This window comes from Hemiscyllium ocellatum, chromosome 3, assembly GCF_020745735.1.
Source record: "Hemiscyllium ocellatum isolate sHemOce1 chromosome 3, sHemOce1.pat.X.cur, whole genome shotgun sequence".
NCBI classification, from domain to species: domain Eukaryota; kingdom Metazoa; phylum Chordata; class Chondrichthyes; order Orectolobiformes; family Hemiscylliidae; genus Hemiscyllium; species Hemiscyllium ocellatum.
This window is the reverse complement of record NC_083403.1, coordinates 51,659,332-51,679,967: the sequence shown is the minus strand read 5'-3', so window position 1 is coordinate 51,679,967 and position 20,636 is coordinate 51,659,332. Positions and strand designations below refer to the sequence as shown.

General features: G+C 42.0%; 2 protein-coding genes across 4 annotated transcripts in view; one reads left to right on the top strand and one right to left on the bottom strand.

Annotated features, from left to right (window-relative positions):
* Positions 1-11,514, bottom strand: part of LOC132835298 (zinc finger protein 729-like) — a 97,554-nt gene extending 86,040 nt beyond the window's left edge. Inside the window, exon 1 of the mRNA XM_060854724.1 lies at positions 11,042-11,514. Within this exon, the coding sequence (XP_060710707.1) occupies positions 11,042-11,081 (40 nt within the window). The 5' untranslated portion in view covers positions 11,082-11,514. The remainder of the gene's footprint in view (positions 1-11,041) is intronic.
* A 369-nt stretch (positions 11,515-11,883) lies between these two features.
* Positions 11,884-20,636, top strand: part of si:ch211-278j3.3 (E3 ubiquitin-protein ligase RNF19A) — a 69,311-nt gene continuing 60,558 nt past the window's right edge. For 2 of the 3 annotated variants that reach the window (XR_009646904.1, XM_060849943.1), the window contains exon 1: positions 11,884-12,009. The gene's annotated coding sequence lies outside the window, so the exon portion shown is untranslated. Of the gene's footprint in view, positions 12,010-12,209; positions 12,387-20,636 lie in introns of all 3 variants that reach the window. The other variant, XM_060849953.1, reaches the window with a different exon arrangement.

The window sequence follows — 20,636 nt, the reverse complement described above, 5'->3', positions numbered from 1 at the left end:
ACATGGAACATTCCTTGCTCCAATCCTTCTCGGGTCCCTCACCCCAACTCTTGCTCTGGTACTTCAATTACATCATCACCACTGCTTCCCTCTCTTACTGAACTGGAATAATTTATCAATTTCACTTCCGATATTCACCCTACCCTCACCTTCACCTGGTCCATCTCAGACTTTTTCTTTCCTTTCATCAACTATTCCTATGTCATAGACTCCTTAATGATACACCCCTATATCCCGCTTCTTGCGGGGACTCCATCCCGTTCTCGCAGCTTCTCAATCTCCATCGCATCTGATCTGACAATGCCACATTCACACCAGGGGGGGGGTCTCAAAATATCCACCTTTTTCCTCAACCGAGGTCGACAGGGCTCTTAAGCCATGTTTGATCCAATCTCCATACTTCTGTTTTCACCCCTTCCCCTCCCTCCAAGAACAATGATAAGGGTCCCCTGGTTCTCACAGCCCACACCACCAGCCTCTGCATCCACAGGATTGTAAGCTATCATTTCCTCCACCTCCAAAGTGATGCCGAAACCAGAGCCACATTCCCTTCTCTTGCCAGCGGTCCAAATGATCTGTTCCCTCCAGGAGCTTGGTCCACTCTTCCTCTTTTTCGAACATCTCGTCACAACCCAGGGCACCTTCCCATGCAAATGCAGGTGGTATAAAGTCTTGCCTGTCATCCCTCATCACCTCCCAAGTCTCCAGACATACCTACCAAAAGAAGCAGCAACCTAACTATACTTCCTTCAATTTAGATGACACCAAAATTGGAGTTGTAGTGGACAGTGAAGGTTACCTCGGAATCTTGATCTGAAGGGCCAAGGAGAGGCACATGGTGTTGAATTTAGATTAGTGCGAGGTGCTGCATTTTTGGAAAGGCAAATCAGGACAGGACTTATTCACTTAATGATAAGGTCCAGGGGAGTGTTCCTGAAGAATGAGACCTTGGAGTGCACGTTCATAGTTGCGCAAAAGTTGAGTCGCAGATAGATAGGATAGTGAAGGTGGTGTTTGGTGTGCTTTCCTTTATTGATTACAGCGCTGAATATAGGAGTTGGGAGGTCGTGTTGCAGTTGTACAGGACATTGGTTAGACTATCTTTGGAATGCTGTGTGCAATTCTAGCTTTCCTCCTACTGGAACGATGCTATGAAACTTCAAAGGGTTCAGAATGTTGCCAGGATTGGAGAATTTAAGCTACAGGGAGAGGCTGAATCAGCTGGGACTGTTTTCCCTGGAGCGTCGGTGGCTGAGGGTGACCTCATAGAGGTTTATAAATTATGAGGGGCATGAATAGGATAAATAAAGTCTTTTCCCTGGGGTGTGGGAGTGCAGAACTAAGAGAGTATATGTGAGAAGGGAAAGATTTAAAAGGAACCTAAGGAGCAACTTTTTCACACAGAAGGTAGTGAGTGTAAGGAATGAGCTACCAGTGGAATTGGTGAAGGCTTGCACAATTACAACATTTTAAAAGGCATCTGAATGGGTATATGAATAGGGAGGGTCCAGTTTGGCAAATGGGACTAGATTAATTTAGGATATTTAGTCGGTCTGAACGGGTTGGACCAAAGGGTCTGTTTCCATGCTGTACATCTCTATGACTTTATTATATTTGCTATCCACAAAGTGATCTCCTCTACACTGGGGATACGAAATACAGACTGGTTAATCGCTTTGCAGAACAGTTACATCTATCCACAAAATGACTCAGAGCTTCTAGTTGCCTGCCAGTTCAAACATCTTGCCAACACTGCTGTCTCATGCCTGCTGCAATATTTCAGCAAGCCTCAGAGCAAGCTCGAAGCACAGCATCTCATTTTCTGCTTGGGGACTCTGTACCCTCTAGAATTCAACATAGAGTTCAAAAACTTTACAGCCCGATTCCATTCTTCCATGTTTCTTCCCAACTTCACACCTGGTCCTGTTATGACATTGGTTGCTTTAAGCACAGATACCCGTTCTCACACTGTATTGGTTGCATTCAGTACAGATCACCCATTTTTTTCCTACTCTTAGCTCTTACTACTACTTATTCATTTTTCTTTTGCCCTGACCCGGTTTCCTCAAAACATTTCATATCTTTCTCTCTGGGCTTGATTGCCACCTCTCCTCTCCCAATTTCATCTTCACCTTAAGTATCACTATTTCTTAGCTGCTAACAGTTCTGATGATGAGTTATGAGACTCCCAATAGGTTAATTCTGTTTTCTTCCCATATATGCTGGTCTGACCCACTGAAGGTCTCCGAAGTGGTGGATTAGAAAATATCTCGCCTACCATCTTGTCCATCTGTCTGAGCTTCTGTCATAATTTTATTTCAAGACTTACCAGCTCAAGTTTCTGCTATCTCTCTTCATCACTAACCTTCTTGGTTATATTTCTGCACTGTCCGGAATCTGAATATCCAAATCATCAAACTGAATATTGCTTAAGTTAAGGAGTGACTAGGTTATGATGCTGTTTTATTGTTTTATCGGTTTTACAAACGCCATTTCATTTAAACTTATCACTCTATTCATCTTGCTGAGGGTGACCGTTTAAGTGTTGAGTCAGCATCTTTTTTTTAGCTGAATAAATTGGTTCATTTTATACACCAAAAAGCATGTAGCAATCAATTCATTTAAATTGATTCAGATTTCCTTCCTTAATTTCATAATACCTAAACTATGAACTATTGCTTCAATCACTAACAGGCTTTTGAAGTATTTAACAGCCACATGAAACTCAATCACAATTTAGATGAACTACAGATTTGAAAAATTTATCTTGGGTTTCTGAATCTATGCCTTTTATGTAAATTAGAAACAATCAGAACCTCAACACTGATTTCTAAAAGGAAAACATAAAATATTTAAATCACATCTTGAATGAGGAAAACCCCAAGGTACTGTTCAGAGGCAGAACAAAACCAGAATATGACGTACAGCCTTTCGAGTCAGTTCAATCATTCAATATGACCATGCTTCAGTTCTTTGACTGCTTCAATATCCTTGATTCCCTGAGACACAAAACATTTGTCAAATTTTCCTCAAGTATTGTTAATGATGATGCACCCACAATGCTCTGGAGTGAGGGATTTCAACAGTTCATAACACATTAGGAGAAATTCTTTCATTCAATCTCAGTCCTAAATGAAACCGATTCTTGTTCTAGATTCCTCAGACAGGGGAAACACCTTGGTGTCTACTGTATTAAGCCCATTCATAATCTTGAATGATTCACAGAGATCACTACTCATTCAACTCAGCTTCAGATTATCAAGGGCCAAATCCACCCAGTTTATAATAGGACAAACTGCAGGGCTCTTGTGGCGCAGTGGTAATGTTCTTACTTTTGAGCCAGGTTCAAGTTCTACATGCCCAAAAGTACATAAAACCACGTTCAAACAGACTGATCTACAAGTGATAACAGGACAATCCTTTCTTACAAACAAGGAACAAAAGCAAGTTGCTCAGCCCTTTGAGCTTGCTCTGCCATCTCATTAGATCATGGCTGATCTGATTTTAACCTCATCTCTATACTGCTATGTATTCCTTGATAATCGTTCATCCCCTTGGTCATCAAGGATTTCTGTAATTTTACCCTAAAAACATTTTTAAAATTCTACACCCACTGTCTTTTGAGGAAGGGAATTCCAAAGGTCAGCCAAGAAAAGTTGTTTCCTCATCCATCTTAAATGTGCAGCCTGTTATTTTCAAACTATAACTCCCAGTTCTAGATTCTCCTGTACAAATAAATATGCTTTGGACATCCACCAGGTCAAGTTCCCTCAGAGTCTTATGCTCATTGAAGTTGCTCAATCTTTTAAACTCCAGAGGATACAGGCTTGGTCTGTCTAGCTTTTCTTCATGAAGACAATCCGTACTTTCGAAATATTAGTCTAGTAAATGGCATAACCAACTTACTGAACCTTCACTGTACGATCACAAGCATATTCTTCTTTAATTATCTAGACTGAGACTGCATAGTGTACCAGGTTTCTCTCTATAAAAGCCCCGTACAAATCAACAAAAAAAAAGTTATTTATTCTTGTACTCGAAACTGCGTACAATAAAGGCTGGCATGGGGCCGAAAGAGATTAGAGCAATAGCACGTGAGAATGGAGGGATTTGATGAAGTAAGAATTTTAAAGATCAAAATTTCACTTGATCAGGAGTCAACGTTCATGAACAAACACAAGGAATGAGAAGTGATCAGTACTCGATGTGCTGAAGACATGCCAGAGTTTTGGACGATCTGGAGTCTATGGAGGGTAGAACATGGAGGCCGGTCAACACTGAAGTGTTGCACTCAGTATTTCCATCCATTCTGGCATGACCCTCCTAACGAGTACCCACCGGAAATGAAATGCCAATCAAGTAAGGTGCTTTATCCTGGGTAGTGTCAAACCTCTTGTGCATTGTTGATGGTGCAGCCAATCCAGCCAAGCAGAGAATTTTCCATCACACTTCTATTTCATATTTAGTTCCTAATTTTATTGCTAATACTTAGCACTTTATGTAACAATCTAATTAATGATATAATGAAATACTAATACTTCACTAAATTTAAATGCAAAAACCAGTACTTTCCAATTCTAATACGGTTAACATGGTTAGTATACATCTGCACTGCATACAAATGCATTATAAAATTATTTCCATATAAATATTTATACTCAGATGCCCTTATTGTTCACACCCACAATACTGGGACTCCCTTCTGCAATGCACTGTGGTACACCTACCATGGACGAGTGGCTCACCAACATGTTCTCACAGGCAATCTGAGATTGGCAATAAATGCTGGCCTAGACCTCATGAACAAACGTTAAAAAAGAAAGAAAAATGTGGCTAAAGACATCATTATCAGATTGGTGGATTGGTTGGAATGGAAAAGCTAGCAGAAAATGTAAAACTTTTAAGACCTGATTCAAGTGAAGAATCTGCCCATCAAATACTTTTGTAGCACGCTCAAATTTTCTTCCTGCCTTCCTCTCCTGAACATAGTTTCAGGAATCAATATCTTAATTTGCAAAAGCACATGATTCATTGCATCCAGCCTATGCAGCAAGTATTGGCAGGCTGTTCAAACGCTGAGCTGAAAAACGTGGTGCTGGAAAAGCGCAGCAGGTCAGGCAGCATCCAAGGAGCAGGAGAATCGACGTTTCGGGCATAAGCCCTTCTTCAGGAATGCAGAAGGTGTGCCAAGCAGGCTAAGATAAAAGGTAGGGAGGAGGGACTTGGGGGAGGGGCACTGGGAACACAATAGATGGAAGGTGTTAAGGTGAGGGTGATAGGCCTGATAGGGGGTGGGGCGGAGAGGTCGGGAAGACAATTGCAGGTCAAGAAGGCGGTCCTGAATTAGAGGGTTGGCTCTGAGATAAGGTGGGGGATGGGGAAATATTGTCTATTGAAATGAGGAAGCTGGAGAAATCTGCATTCATCCCTTGTGGTTGGAAGGTTCCTAGGCGGAAGATGAGGCGCTCTTCCTCCAGGCGTCATGTTGCCATGTCTGGCGATGGAGGAAGCCAAGGACCTGCATGTCCTTGGTGGAGTGGGAGGGGGAGTTAAAGTGTTCAGCCACGGTGTGGTTGGGTTGGTTGGTGCAGGTTTCCCAGAGGTGTTCTCTGAAACATTCCGCAAGTAGGCGGCCTGTCTCCCCAAAGTAGAGGAGGCCACATCGGGTGCAGTAAATGATGTGTGTGGAGGTGCAGGTGAACTTGTGACGGATATGGAAGGATCCCTTGGGGCCTTGGAGGGAAGTGAGGGGGGAGGTGCCGAGAGTGGAGGTTGGGTTGGTGGGGGGTGTGGACCTGATGAGGGAGTCGCGGAGAGAGTGGTCTTTCCAGAACGCTGATAGGGGAGGGGAGGGAAATATATCCTTGGTGGTGGGGTCTGTTTGGAGGTGGCGGAAATGACGAAGAATGATACGATGTATCTGGAGATTGGAATTGGAGGGACAGGGTTCAAGGGCGGAGGAGCGGGAATTGGAGGAGATGCGTTGGAGAGCTTCGTCAACCACGTCTGAGGGGAAATTGTGGTCTTTGAAAAAGGAGGCCATCTGGATTGTTTGGTATTGGAATTGGAATTGGTACTCCTGGGAGAGGGGAAGGAATTGGGAATATGGGATGGCGTTTATACAAGGGGCAGGGTGGGAGGATGTGTAATCTAGGTAGCTGTGGGAGTGGTCGGTTTATAGTAAATGTCTGTGTTGAGTCGGTCGCCCAAGATAGAAATGGAGAAGCCTAGGAAGGGAAGGGAGGAGTCTGAGACGATCCAGGTAAATTTGAGGTCGGAGTGGAAGGTGTTCGTAAATTGGATGAACTGTTCAACCTCCTCATGGGAGCACGAGGCAGCGTCGATACAGTCACCGATGTAGCAGAGGAAAAGGTGGGGGGGGGGGGGTGCCAATGTAGCTGTGGAAGATGAACTGTTCCACATATCCGACTAAGAGGCAGGCATAGCTGGGGCCCATGCGGGTGCCCGTGGCTACTTCTTTGGTTTGGAGGAAGTGGGAGGATTGGAAAGAGAAGTTGTTCAGAGTAAGGACCAGTTCAGTCAGTCAAAGGAGGGTGTCAGTGGAAGGGTCCTGGTTGGGTCAGTGGGAAAGGAAGAAGTGGGTGGCTTTGAGGCTATTCAAACATAAAGGAGAGCACATCTAAGGGCAGTCCTGGCCTCTCTCAGCCTGTACAGCTGTACTGCCAGCAGAGATCGTGGGCTGAGATCAAAGTTTCAAAATTTGGGCAATTTGACCCCTCTCCACGTTACACTAAAGGTACAGCAATGAATTGTAATGCCTGACTACTGGTCATTATTGAAATCAGGTATCTCTAAAAACTGCAGATTAAAACTGGAATCTTCCTCATCACAGAAAAATGCCTTTGAAACATGTGGAAAACTAGCATCACACCTTTCAAAGGACATCATGCATGGTTTTGTCTAAAACTTGCTTCAAAGCCCAGTTAGAGATGCAAGAGTGCATCTCACAAATCAGAATTTTTTTTAAAAATAGCAAGACAGTAGGAAGCTACAGTTATAAAGGACATCCCTCAGCATTCTGACACTTCAGGGAAGAAAGCCCCAGTCCATTCAGCTTCTCCCAATAGTTCAAACTCTCCAACTCTGGCAACATCCTTGTAAGTCTTTTCCCCAACCCGTTCAAGTTTCACAATGTCCTTTCTGAAGGAGGGAGGCCAAGAATTGAATGAAGTTTTCCAACAATGACCTAACCAATGTCCTGTATGGCTGCAACATCTCCTCCCAACTCCTATACTCAACACACTGACCAATAGAGACAAGCATACCAAACACCTTCTTCACTATCCTACCTGCGACTCCACTTTCAGGGAACTATGAACCCCTGCATTCCAAGGTCTCATTGTTCAGTGACACTTCTCAGGACCTATGTGTAAGTCCTGCCCTGATTTGCCTATTCAAAATACAGCATTTATCTAAATTAAACCCCAGCTGCCACCCCTCGACCCATTGGTCCATCTGATCACGATCCTTTTGTAATCTGAGATGATCATCTTCGCTGTCCACTACACCTCCAATTTTGGTGTCATTTGCAAACTTACTAACCATACCTCTAATGTTCACATCCAAATCATTTAGATAAGTGACAAAAAGCAATGGGCCTAGCACCGATCCTTGTGGCACTCCACTGGTCACAAGCCTCCAGTCTGAGAAGCAACCCTCTACCACCATCTCCACTCCACCCCCCCCACCCCGTCTTCTACCTTCATGCCAGTTCTGTATCCAAACAGCCAGTTCTCCCTGTATTCCATGAGATCTAATCTTGCTAACTAATGTACCATAAGGAACCTTGTTGATTGTTCTGCCATTCAATAGATGGTGGCTGATTTGATTGTGGCCTTACCTATACTTTCCTGCCATTGGTAATGGGCAAGTTGTTGGAGAGAATCCTGAAGGACAGGACTTGCAGGTATATGGAAAGGCAAGGACTGATTAGGGATAGCCAACATGGCTTTGTGCTTGGGAAATCATGCCTCACAAACTTGATTTAGTTTTTTTGAAGAATTAACAAAGAGGATAGATGAGGGCAGAGCAATGAACGTGATCTATATGGACTTCAGTAAGGCATTCGACAAGGTTCCCCATGGAAGACTGGTTAGCAAGGTTAGATCTCATGGAATACATATGGAGTGCGGTAGGGGTTCCCAGAACTCGAGGGCATAGGTTTAGGGTGAGAGGGGAACACTATAAAAGGGAACTAAGGGGCAACTACTTCACGTAGAGGGTGGTGTGTGTATGGAATGAGCTGCCAGAGGCAGTGGAGGAGGCTGGTACAATTGCAACATTTAAAAGGCATTTGGATGGGTATATGAGGCCAACTGTCAGCAAATGGGACTAAATTAGGTTGGGATATCTGGTCAACATGGACAAAGTGGGCTGAAAGGTCTGCTTCCCCGATAATAATGTCTATGACTCTTTGTAACCTTCAACTCACTTATAGAGCAAAAATCTGTCCAACTCGATCTTGAATATTTTCAATAACCTCGCCTCCATTGCTCACTGAAAGAAATTCCAGAGATGAACAATTTTTAGAACAAATGGTCTGCATTACCATCTTCAATGTGAGACAGACACTCTCAGGTTTCTAGTTCTCTTATCAAGCCTCCTCAGAATTTTGGGTTGAAATAGGTTCAGTGGTCCCAAGTATCACAGATGCTAATCTTCAGCCAATTCAATTCACTCCACATGATATCAAGAATCAGCTGAAGGCACTGGATACTGCCAAGGTAACAGGTCCTGACAACATTCCAGTAATAGTACTGAAGACTTGTGCTCCAGGAACTGGCCACACCTAGCCAAGCTGCCCGAGAACACAGTTACAACACTAGAATCAACTAGACAGTGTAGGAGGTTACTCAGCATTTCCTGTGCACAAAAACCTGGTCAAATTCAACTGGCCAATTACCACTCTCAATCTTTTCTTCATCATTAGCACCATGATGAAAAGGGGTTATCAGCAATGCTGTCAAGTAGCACTTGCAAAGGAATACGCTGCTCACTGACATTCAGTTTGGGTTGTGTCAAGGCAGAAAGTGAGGTCCACAGATGTTGGAGATCAGAATCCAAAAGTGTAGCACTGAAAAAGCACAGCAGGTCAGGCAGCATCTGAGGAGCAGGACAGTCGACATTTCGAGCATAAGCCTTTCATCAGGAATGTGACACCTTTCAATTCTGCCAAGGCAACCTGCCTCCATGCCTCATTACAATACTAGTTCATGCATGGATATAGAGCTGAGCATTACTACCCTTGACAATACTCTATCTGACATCAAGCAGTCCCAGCAAAACTGCAGTCTAAGTGGAAAAATCTCTGCTGGATGTTGTCATTCCTAACAAACAAAAAAAGACGCTTGTGTTTGTTGGAATGACATGTCATCTCAGTCCAAGGACATCATTGCCGAAGATCCTCTGGGTATTGTCCTCGGCCCAATCAGCTTCAACTGCTTCGACAATTACATTCCTTTGATTGTAAGGTCAAATGTTGTGACAGAATACTCTCCACCAGCCTGGATAAATGTAGCTCCAACAATACTCAAGAAGTTTGACATCATCCAAGAAAAAGTCGATTGATTGATTTAGCATTCCCATCTACCCACAGATGTAGAGAGGCTGCAGTGTACAGCATCCCTTTAGAAACAAGATTGTGAGCTTCCCTCCATTCAAAGGTAGCAATGTTTAAGAAGGTAGCTCATCACTACCTTCCCCAAGGCAATCAGGGTGGACATTAAATGCTCACAAAGCTAGCAGTGTCCATATCCCAAGAACAAAAAAACAAAATAAAATAAATTTGCTCCTAATTCCAGCCCGAATCCTAGCTATTCACTGGAAGCAAAGCAGAAACTATGATGTTGGAATCAAAACAGGAAATGTTGGAAGTGCTCAACTGGTCAGGCAGCATCTGCAGTGTCAGAAACAGATCATAGAAATTTGAGCTGTGTATCTATGGAGAGAGAAACTATCACACCTATTGAGTATCCCCCAATATTTTCTCTCATTATTTAAGATGGCAAGCAGGTACAATAACCTTTTTTTTTGACTCTGGCCTTGGAACCCCTTTGATTCAAATCGAAGCAAACCCTACATTCTACACATCATCTGGATTACATCCTCCAATCTCTGTAACATCATTCATATCCAGCCTAATATTATTAAAACCATTATCCAGGACAGGACTTGGTCAGCTTGACTATTTTTTTTCAGTGTCCTTCTCAGCACCTTTATAAACTCAAAATATATACAAACTTCAGAATTTCACATTTTGATCTGAACCACTGTCTATCGACCCATTTTTCTCTTCACACTGGCCACCAGTACAGCAAATTGAGAATTACTGTTCTCTCCTTCAATTCCAAAATGGGCTCATATCATCTTGTCTGAAATAGCTGCAACAAGGTTACATACTTTTCAACACCCTTAAAAAATCTGCTTTCCACTTCTTTCTTTAATCCATATCCTTTCCCTACTCTTACCACCAGAACATTGGTCAGATTGAGTTATGGCTGTATGGCCAAAGTGAAAATGCCTCCCCTCTAATCATACAGAATTAACCTTTCTGTCCATTTTCACAGTCAAATCTTGCATCTTGGATTGTCATTCATTTTGTACAGGAGAAATCATTTTTCAATTCTGCACAAAATGGCATGATCAAAATTAAAGATGCCACTCAACAAACTGCCCCAATATCAGGTGTCATCAAATTACTTAAGCCAATCCAATTTTAACTCTGCCACCTCAGTTTCCAACTCAGGCATCACAGGCCTCTGCCACCACTTGCAGAAAGTGACACAAAAAGAGCTGCAGGCTGCACCGCTTGAAACCAACATTCAAAAGTGATAGCATTTCCTCCTAATTCCCATCACAACGGAGTCAATAAACACCAGTTAAGACTTTTTATTTCTGTTTAATCAAACGAATCTTGAGTTGAGATCAAGTGAGAGAAATCAAGTTTACCAGAAACTAGAGAGGAAGCCCCAACTCCCACTTCGCTTTTCCTCATTTACACAGACTGCAAATGACTACTTACTTTTCACAGGTTGAGGATTGGACTGTTTCCTTCTGGGCATTTTTCACTTCAGCTTAACTTTGCCCCAAAACGTGCGGAGTTAAAAAGCAACATCCAGATGCATCTAATACTCATTTAATTTTTTTTCAAAAGTTGCGTTTCAATTTCATTTACTTCCTGTTTTAAACTAACAGCCATTAATAAAACACCAGTCCCAAGGAGAGCGAGTCCAGGAAGGAAACCCAACAGCAGCGCTTCCTCCCTCTGTCTTTCTCACTCCCCCACCCCCAACGGCACGCTCCCCGATGACCTCATCGCGCACACGCGCCAGCAGTGGCGACGTCAGGACGCACGTCGGATCCCGGTCCGTGACACCAACGACGGGCCACGCCCCGTTGCGACACGAACGGCCTTGTGGGTAATGTAGTCTTGCGATCGCATCGTCCGGACCCGAATGATAGGCCCGTCCCGCGGGGTCTGGAAGAGGGAAAGATCGAACCCTCGCCGCAAACACAAGGAATAATCCTACCGTCGATACGTTCCAATGGTCGGTAAATACCGAGCCGCGGGTGAACCGTCCGTAAGACTGCGATTACCAGAATGCAATGCGCCGCCCCGGCCGGCGAACGTGATCTTTCTTTGAAAAATATAAACGAATGAAATCAGTTAGTGCGGAACCAAAAAATACACCGTGGAAATTGGGATTTTCCTTTTTTTTCAGTTTTGTCACATCCCCTCCTCTCGTGGGGGTGTGTATGTGTGAGGGTGATCGGGGCGGGGACGTTTCGGTCGTGAAGGGAATCCCGTCAGAGGACGCAGTGTTTACACAGAGCGTGATGACGTAGGGAGGGTGCGCATGTTGTGATGACGTTGCGCGGAAGGTGGATCAGCTGCTGCAGGATCGGGAGCTTCTGGTGACTGAGGGGGAAATAATACACAGAGAAAGAGAGAGAGAGAGAAAAGGAGGCAGAGCACAGGGCGTGTTGGGGGTGAGTGTCCGACTCAGGTGACCAGGCCCGCACGCTGCACTGCTATAGACTCGCGAGTACACCGTGGCTCTTAGTGTAGCACAGCTCAGAGCCTGAAGAGCCAAGCCCCTTTCTGTGTCCAAAGGGTTTGTATGGCTGCAGTTTCTACTTCCCTAATAATTTGGGAGTAATGTATCTTTTTTTTTCCTTTCTGCTCCCAGATTGTGCCGAAGTGAAGCTTCATCAGTTTTACTCTGGTATCACGGGTGTAATCTTTGATTTGATGGACGAACGAGCAGGAATGTAGAAAGGTTTTTTAAAAAACAAATAGTTGGATATGTGCCATTCACTTGGATCTGGTCTGTCCCCACTAGTATCGAGTTTCAGATCTTCTGTAGGTGCGTAAGATGCTGCAAAACAGATTTCTTGGGTTCTAAAATATCTGATTAGACCTAACTTGTGTTGGATATTACTAATTTCAGTTATGAAGGTTTAGATTTCTGCTTGTTTCCTATTATTGAGTGTTATGAAAATATTCTATCAGTGAATTGTTCTTATTGATGATGTTTCATACCAGGAAAGCAATCTAATGACAATCTCCAGTGCCCTTGCTGCATTCTGAACTGATGCCAGAGGTACAAACTGGCATTTGATTTTCTTTTGCTGTCTGCTGTATATCATCTTTCACTGTGCAAAGTGACCTCTCCTTCCTCCTAGTTTATTTAAAGTAATGCATTATTGTAAAAGTGAAGGATTGATACAGGTAGTAATTATGAAGTTAAATTGCATTTTTTTTAGAAAACAGCAATAAATATCTGATAGTGGGAATGAAGGTTTATGGGCAGCAGCTGCTTTGTACTTTGTAACCAAATGTGTTTCCAAGTGCTTAATGTGGGCAGATTGTGATTATTTCAAGTTCTTGATTGTCTGTGATGTTGAAGATGTCATGAGAAGAGGAATCTGAAAAATAATGTATCAGTCACCAAAGACTTTGTGCATATTGTTGAAGGAGGTTCACTGTGTTTCATTTTGTCCAACAAGTTGTGTGTGCTATTTTCCAGTAAAATCAGAAAACAAAGCCTTATTAAAGGATTTTTTTTTACAGCTGTCAATGGATCCTGAAGCCCAATTGTTTAGGCATGGTGGTAACAGTAACCTCTTAATGGGTATAGGATTGGAAAAATGTAAATCTTACTGTTCCATAGTTCTTAATTATTAGATGGGAGAAAGTGAGGACTGCAGGTGTTGGAGATCAGAATCAATAGTGTGGTGCTGGAAAAGCACTTCAGGTCAGCCCGCATCCAAGGAGCAGAAGCATCAATATTTTGGGCATAAGCCCTTCATCCTGATGAAGGACTTATGCCTGAAACATTGATTCTCCTGCTCCTCAGAGGCTCCTGACTTGCTATGCTTTTCCAGCACAACACTCTCAACTCTTAATTATTAGGTTCCTGGTTTCTTCCAGAATTAGAAACCTGCTGGATGTCTGCTGATGAGGTTTGGAACAATACTTGTGAAAAATCATATTGTATTGTTGCTGACCGCTGATCTTTTTGTATCTCTGTAACAAAGCTTCTTGTGCACCACCAGTTTCTCAGCTGTTGGGTTAGTTTTCTCTGAAGCTGTCAAGCCTCTGTTGATTTTCCACCCATCCAACACGTTGCATGGTGAATGACAAAATTCCATACTTTCAGTGCCAAAAACGTTTGAACAGCTAAAATCTTGTTATACTTCTGTAATTTGCAGGCTATGTGCACTCTTAGAATTCTTTTCCTGTTTCATGGCCCTACATTATGCCTTTGTCCATCCAAAAGTTCACCTATCACTTGTAGGGACTGACTTCCACTATTTCTTCTTCTCCATCTCATCTTAGTTTATTTAATTTAAAATTGGTGTTTAATCTGCTCTGATTGCTTATCCTTCTCCACTTTATTTAAATTGGAAAACATTCTGAAATCCTGTCTTTTCCTCCTAGAGTTTTAATCCTTTCTTGCATATCACACTATGTTGGCTTCTCCTTTTTATTCTTTTCATATTTTTCCTCTCGCTTCTTCCTCTTTTTTTTAAAACCCAACTCTAGGGGGATGAAGAAAACACTGTGCCATTTTAAAACCCTTTAAAAATAAAACTTGATGGACCTTTACACATCGAAGTTATATGTTACGTGTAAGTAGTGTATTTTTTAATAGTATGTGCTTTGTATGACCACTTGCAGCAATAAAAAGACACTTAACTGTCACTTTATGTTCTTTTGAAGTGTTTAAGGTGCATTTGGATGGTTGGCATGATCCTGTTGTCAGTGACTTTGGTCATGAAGTAGGTTGTATTCTGTTACAAGTACAGTTACATTTCAAATGGAAATATGCAATTAACCTGATTTTAATATATCATACATCTGAAGCATTATTTTTAATTGTTGTAAGTAAATGATGGACTTGTAAGCACTTTGTACTTCACTTTGATGTTATAGCTGTGATTCCTTTGAAAATAGCTCCAGGTTGTAAGGGCAATGTTTTTAACTGTCCTGCTGCCATTCTTCACAATTTAAATGGTATAAGGCAGAAATGTCACATTCCTACCATTGCATTTCACTTGTATCTTTTGGCAATACAAGAATGCTGTGGGAATTTGCAGCTCCTTGAAAGACTAAAGTTGGAAAGTTTGGTTCAATAAGAGCTGTTTGTCAGGGTTTGTTCTCTAACACAAAGTGCCAGTGAGGAGTCATGGAATTACTACAGAACATGAAAGTTTTGATCTTAAATTCATGATTTGCATGAAAATGTTAAAACACGACTGCCACTTCAGATGTGCCAATTATAATCATTTTATGTGATAAGAAGTTAGAACAAAAGTAGGCCATTCAGCCCATCAAGCCTGCACAGTCATTCATAGAGACAATGGCAGATCCAGTAATCCTCAACTTCATATGCTTGCCATATCTCCATAACTCTTGGTCCCCTTACTAATTAAAGACCAGTCTGAGCCTTGAATGTACTTCACAACCCATTTTAGCCTTCTACAGTAAAGAATTGTGTGGATTCACTGTCCTTTGAGGGAAGAAATTATTCTTCATCTGCATCATAAATGGGCAACCCCTTATTCTGGCATTATGCCCTCTGCTCTGAAACTCTCCCCAAAGGGAAACAACTTTTTTGCATCTACTCTGTCGTGTCCCCTGTGAATCTTATGTTTCAATACAGTAAAAACAATGACTACAGATGCTGGAAACCAGATTCTGGTTTTGTGGTGCTGGATGTCTCAATCTTCTAAATTCCAATCAGTACAAGTCCAAATGACTCAGTCTCTCCTCACAAGACAATCCCTCCGTACCTCTTTTGGTTGTCTAATAAAGAAGAAAACATCATTATCCTGATATTTCATTCAAGATAGATATGTGCTTTTGTATTTATTGCATTTCAGAACACCTTAGTATAATGTAAGATATGCAGAGATTAAACTAAACGTAGAAGATAAAGTGAAGCCCTCTTTTTATGCTTTTATTCTAAGATAAATAACTACTACAAAGTGCAAATTTGCCAGCAACATTATTCCAAATGTGCTGAAGAATTTGGCAAAATCCTTAATATTCAACCCAACTGGACGCCAAACTAAACTAGGGCTCTTTCAGCTCTCAAGCAAATGACATTCACCAATGTCATTTATTGTATCCGTTGCTCCCGATGCAGTCTCCTCTACATTAAAGAGACTGGATGCCTCCTCGCAAAGCGCTTCAGGGAACATCTCCAGTACACCCGCACCGATCAACCCCACCACCACCCCGTGGCCCAACATTTCAACTCCCCCTCCAACTCTGCTGAGGACATGCAGGTCCTGGGCTGCATCCATAGCTGCTCCCTCACCACCTGATGCCTGGAAGAAGAATGCCTCATAGAAGCATAGAGATGTACAGCATGGAAACAGACCCTTCAGTCCAACATCCATGCCCACCAGATATCCAAACCCAATCCAGTCCCACCTGCCAGCACCCGGCCCATATCCTTCCAAACCTTTCCTATTCATATACCCATCCAAATGCCTCTTAAAGGTTGCGATTGTACCAGCCTCCACCACATCATCTGGCAGCTCATTCCATACACGTACCACCCTTTGCATGAAAAAGTTGCCCCTTAGGTCTCTTTTATATCTTTCCCCTCTCACCCTAAACCTATGTCCTCTAGTTCTGGACTCCTGACCGCAGGGAGAAGATTGTCTATTTATCCTATCCATGCCCCTCATAATTTTGTAAAACCTCTATAAGGTCACCCCTCTGCCTCTGACGTTCCAGGGAAAACAGCCCCAGCCTGTTCAACCTCTCCCTGTAGCTCAGATCCTCCAATCTTGGCAACTTCTTTGTAAATCTTTTCTGAACCCTTTCAAGTTTCACAACATCTTTCCAATAGGAAGAAGACCAGAATTGCACGCAGTATTCCAACAGTGGCTTAACCAATGTCCTGTACAGCTGCAACATGACCTCCCAACTCCTGTACTCAATACTCTGACCAGTAAAGGAAAGCATACCAAATGCTGCCTTCACTATCCTATCTACCTGTAACTCTGCTTTCAAGGAGCTATGAACTTGCACTCCAAGGTCTCTTTGTTCAGCAACACTCCCTAGGACCTTACCATTAAGTGAATATGTCCTGCTAAGATTTGCTTTCCTAAAATGCAGCACCTCGCATTTATCTGAATTAAACTTCATCTGCCACTTCTCAGCCCATTGGCCCATCTGGTCCAGATCCTGTTGTAATCTGAGGTAACCCTCTTCGCTGTCCACTACACCTCCAATTTTGGTGTCATCTGCAAACTTACTAACTGTTCCTCTTATTCTTGCATCCAAATCATTTGTGTAAATGACAAAAAGTAGAGGGCCCAGCACCGATCCTTGTGGCACTCCACTGGTCACAGGCCTCCAGTCTGAAAAACAACCCTTCGCCACCCTCTGTCTTCTACCTTTGAGCCAGTTCTGGATCCAAATGGCTAGTTCTCCCTGTATTCCATGAGATCTCAGCTTGCTAATCAGTCTCCCATGGGGAACCTTGTCAAACGCCTTAAGTCCATATAGATCACATCTACTGCTCTGCCCTCATCAATCATCTTTGTTCCTCCTTCCAAAACTCAATCAAGTTTGTGAGACATGATTTCCCACACAGAACGCCATGTTGACTATCCCGAATCAGTGCTTGCCTTTCCGAATACATGTACATCCTGTCCCTCAGGATTCCGTCCAACAACTTGCCCACCATCGAGGTCAGGCTCAATGGTCTATAGTTCCCTGGCTTGTCTTTACTGCCCTTCTTAAGCAGTGGCACCACGTTTGCTGCCATCTTCCGCCTTGGAACACTTCAACCCCAGGGCATCACTGTGGACTTCACCAGTTTCCTCATTTTCCCTCCCCCCGTCTTACCCTAGTTCCAACCTTCCAGCTCAGCACCAACCTCATGACCTGACCGACCTGCCAATCTCCCTTCCCACCTATTAGCTCCACCCTCCCCTCTGACCGATCACCTCCATCCCCACCCCCATTCACTTATTGTACTCTTTGCTATCTTCTCCCCAGCCTGCCCACCCACTCCCCCACCTCCCCTCTTATCTCTCCACGCTGGAGGCTCCCTACCTCCCTTCCTGATAAAGGGCTTTTGCCCAAAGTATCGATTTTCCTGCTCCTCGGATGCTGCCTGACCTGCTGTGCTTTTCCAGCACCACTCTAATCTAAACTCTTATTTCAACTCTTAGCTACGTAGTGCTACCATGCAGTAACAACCGTGCCCTAAGAAAAATGTATCCTTTTCCCTGTCACTCAGTGCATACTAATCTGCATTTTGCTCTTAATGAAAAAACATCTTGATTTTAAAATTCACTTTTATTTTCAAATTCTTCTGTTTCCCTGCTCATTCCTATTTCTGAAATCTCCACTGGCATTCTTTTAGTTCTGACTTATTTTGTATTCCTGTTTTTAATTGTTCTACAATTGGTGGCCAGGTTTTCAGTTACCCAGGCCCCAAGCTCTGGAATACTTTTCTTACATCTCCTTGCCTCTCCACATAACTTTTTTTCTTTTAAACCACTCTTTAAAACCTACCCCTATGGTCAAGCTTATGACCAATCTGCCACATTTCGTAATGTGGCTGGGTTTCATGCTCTTCTTCATAATACTGCATTCGTGTGCCTTAGGATGTTTTATTATGTTAAAGGTATTAAATCAATATATACTGTCGATGTCATGGGCATGATGCAATCAGATTGTTTAATAATATCTCACAACTGTGTCAGTGAACTCTTGAGCACTTTATTTTGAGATTTAAAAAAAACAGCATGGCACATTGATGCAGATCTGCATGGTGTCATGACTTCATGTATAAACTGTGGGAAAACACATACATTTCCAAGCTACAGCGAAGGGTTTTCAGCCTATGAGGAAGTGTAGACTGTGTTTCCTGATGGAAACTGGACATTTGCCTGTTTTTTTACATAGAGTCTTTCGGTGTGGAAACAAGACCAACTAGTCCATGCCGAACATGTTCCCAAACTAAACTAGTCCCACCTGTCTGCAATTGGCTTACATCCCTCCAACCTTTCTTATTCATAAACTTACCCAAATGTCTTTTCAATATTGTGACTGTACCTGCATCCACCACTTTCTCTGGCAGTTCATTCCATATATGAACCACTCTGTTTAAAAAAAAGTTGCCCCTCATGATTCTTTTAAGTCTTTCTCCTCTCAGCTTAAAAATATACTCCCTAGTTTTTTACTCACCCACTCGAGGGAAAAGACTCTTGTTATTGACCTTATCTATGCCCCTCATAATTTTATAAACCTCAAAGTCATCTTTCAATCTCCTATGCTCCAGTGACTGGACTTGGATGCTAGATCTTTATGATTCTTGGACTCAAACCGAAGATCACTTTGTGCAGTCTTTCCCCTTTAGGCAATGCTCAGCACTTCTATTCTCCCTCTCAAAGTGCATGATCTCTCATTTTCCCACATTATATTCCATCTGCCAATTCTTTTCACTTAACGTGCCAGCCTTCCTCTATACTACCAGTCACAAAAATAGATTAAAAGACATTTGCCAACTTAGCAACACTACATTCTGTAAGAAGTAATTAGCTTGCTGGTCTTTTCAGTAAATAAAAATTGGTTGAATTTCAATAGCACAATTTTAAAATTTATTCCTGTACCAAACACAAAGTCAGTTGTGTTTATTTTAGAATTACATTGAATTCTTGGAACTCTACAAAAATTGGAAGTTGACTATTACTGCTGTTAATTGAGCAACATTTCCTAGATTGTAGGAAGACATGTACTGGAATAGATGTTACTCTGCTGTTGCTAGATTTCCAACCTTGAATGTGGATGCCAAACAGTGTTTATTTCTATTGAAATGAAGTAGCTTGTCCATGGTTCTTATGATTGGCAAATATATTGGAGGCACTAAACTAATCTTGAGTGATTCGAGATAATAGACTTCTCTGATGACAATAGGCAGATTGACATTTAGTGACTTTGAATATCAACGCTGATATTCTACAACTCATCATTCGGCCACTTTAGCTTCCAAAACCCTAAGATTTAAAATTCCCTCTCTTGACTTTGTTGTCCTGCTCTCTCACCTCATGTTACAAATTTCCATTTTGATCAATTACTTAATTTACCTGTACTGCTATGTGTCCTTTTTTTTAATTTCAAAGGATTTATGTGTCATTGGAAAGGCCAATATTTATTGTCCATCTCTGGTTTCACTTGAAAACATGACTAAATGTAAAATTTTGAGAGTTTCTATCAAGTGCATATAATTATTTTTACTGCATTAAAACTGTTGCAAAAATGCACTAATGGTCCTATTGAATCAGAGACTCTACATTTCATCTTGCTTTGGAAAGCGACATAAGATCCCTACAGTTTTAGTATTCCCCTCTTTTTCAAACATTCTCAAAATTATACTTCGAAGCATTTCCCTTGCCACTGTAGCCATCTTGCTGATTTGATGTCACCTCTTCATAACATTGGGGATGTTTTGTTCTGTTAAAAACTGTGATAGTTAAAAAGCAAGTTATTGTTTAGAGAACTATTTGTGCAGTGTCACTTGCTGTTTTCAGTCATGTCCTGGTTGCATGATAATGGATAACCCAACATTGGCTTAACCACCTAAATTTTATTTGATTGGGCCATGATACTTAATGGAACAAGAGAACGATAATACTTTAACTAGAAGTTCATTGTGGACTGCACTAAAATTTGAAAAGGACAATGTTGGCAATAACTATGGAAGAGAGAACCTGGGTATTTTTACTTTTGGGGTGGTTTCTTTGAAAGTAACAAATATTTGGTTTCAAACTTCAAAATATGTTTCATTCTGACAACAATATCACAACCTGTCCTTTCTCCCTATCTCTCAAAGTGCCAAGTTAGATGAGTGAAGTTAAATTATAAAGATTTTATTTTAAAAAGACTCAATTATTATAATAAACCTATCAGCTTCCACTTGGACAATGGGAATTTAAATGTCTATGATGGTGTCTTTGATCAGATCAGTGCTAAAAATAAAAGTTTTTGACATCAATGTATATCTTGTCCTAATAGAATAAAATGGTAATTAATATTAAATCAGGTCCATGAAGTGCAAGTAGGCCATACAGCCCATCCAGTG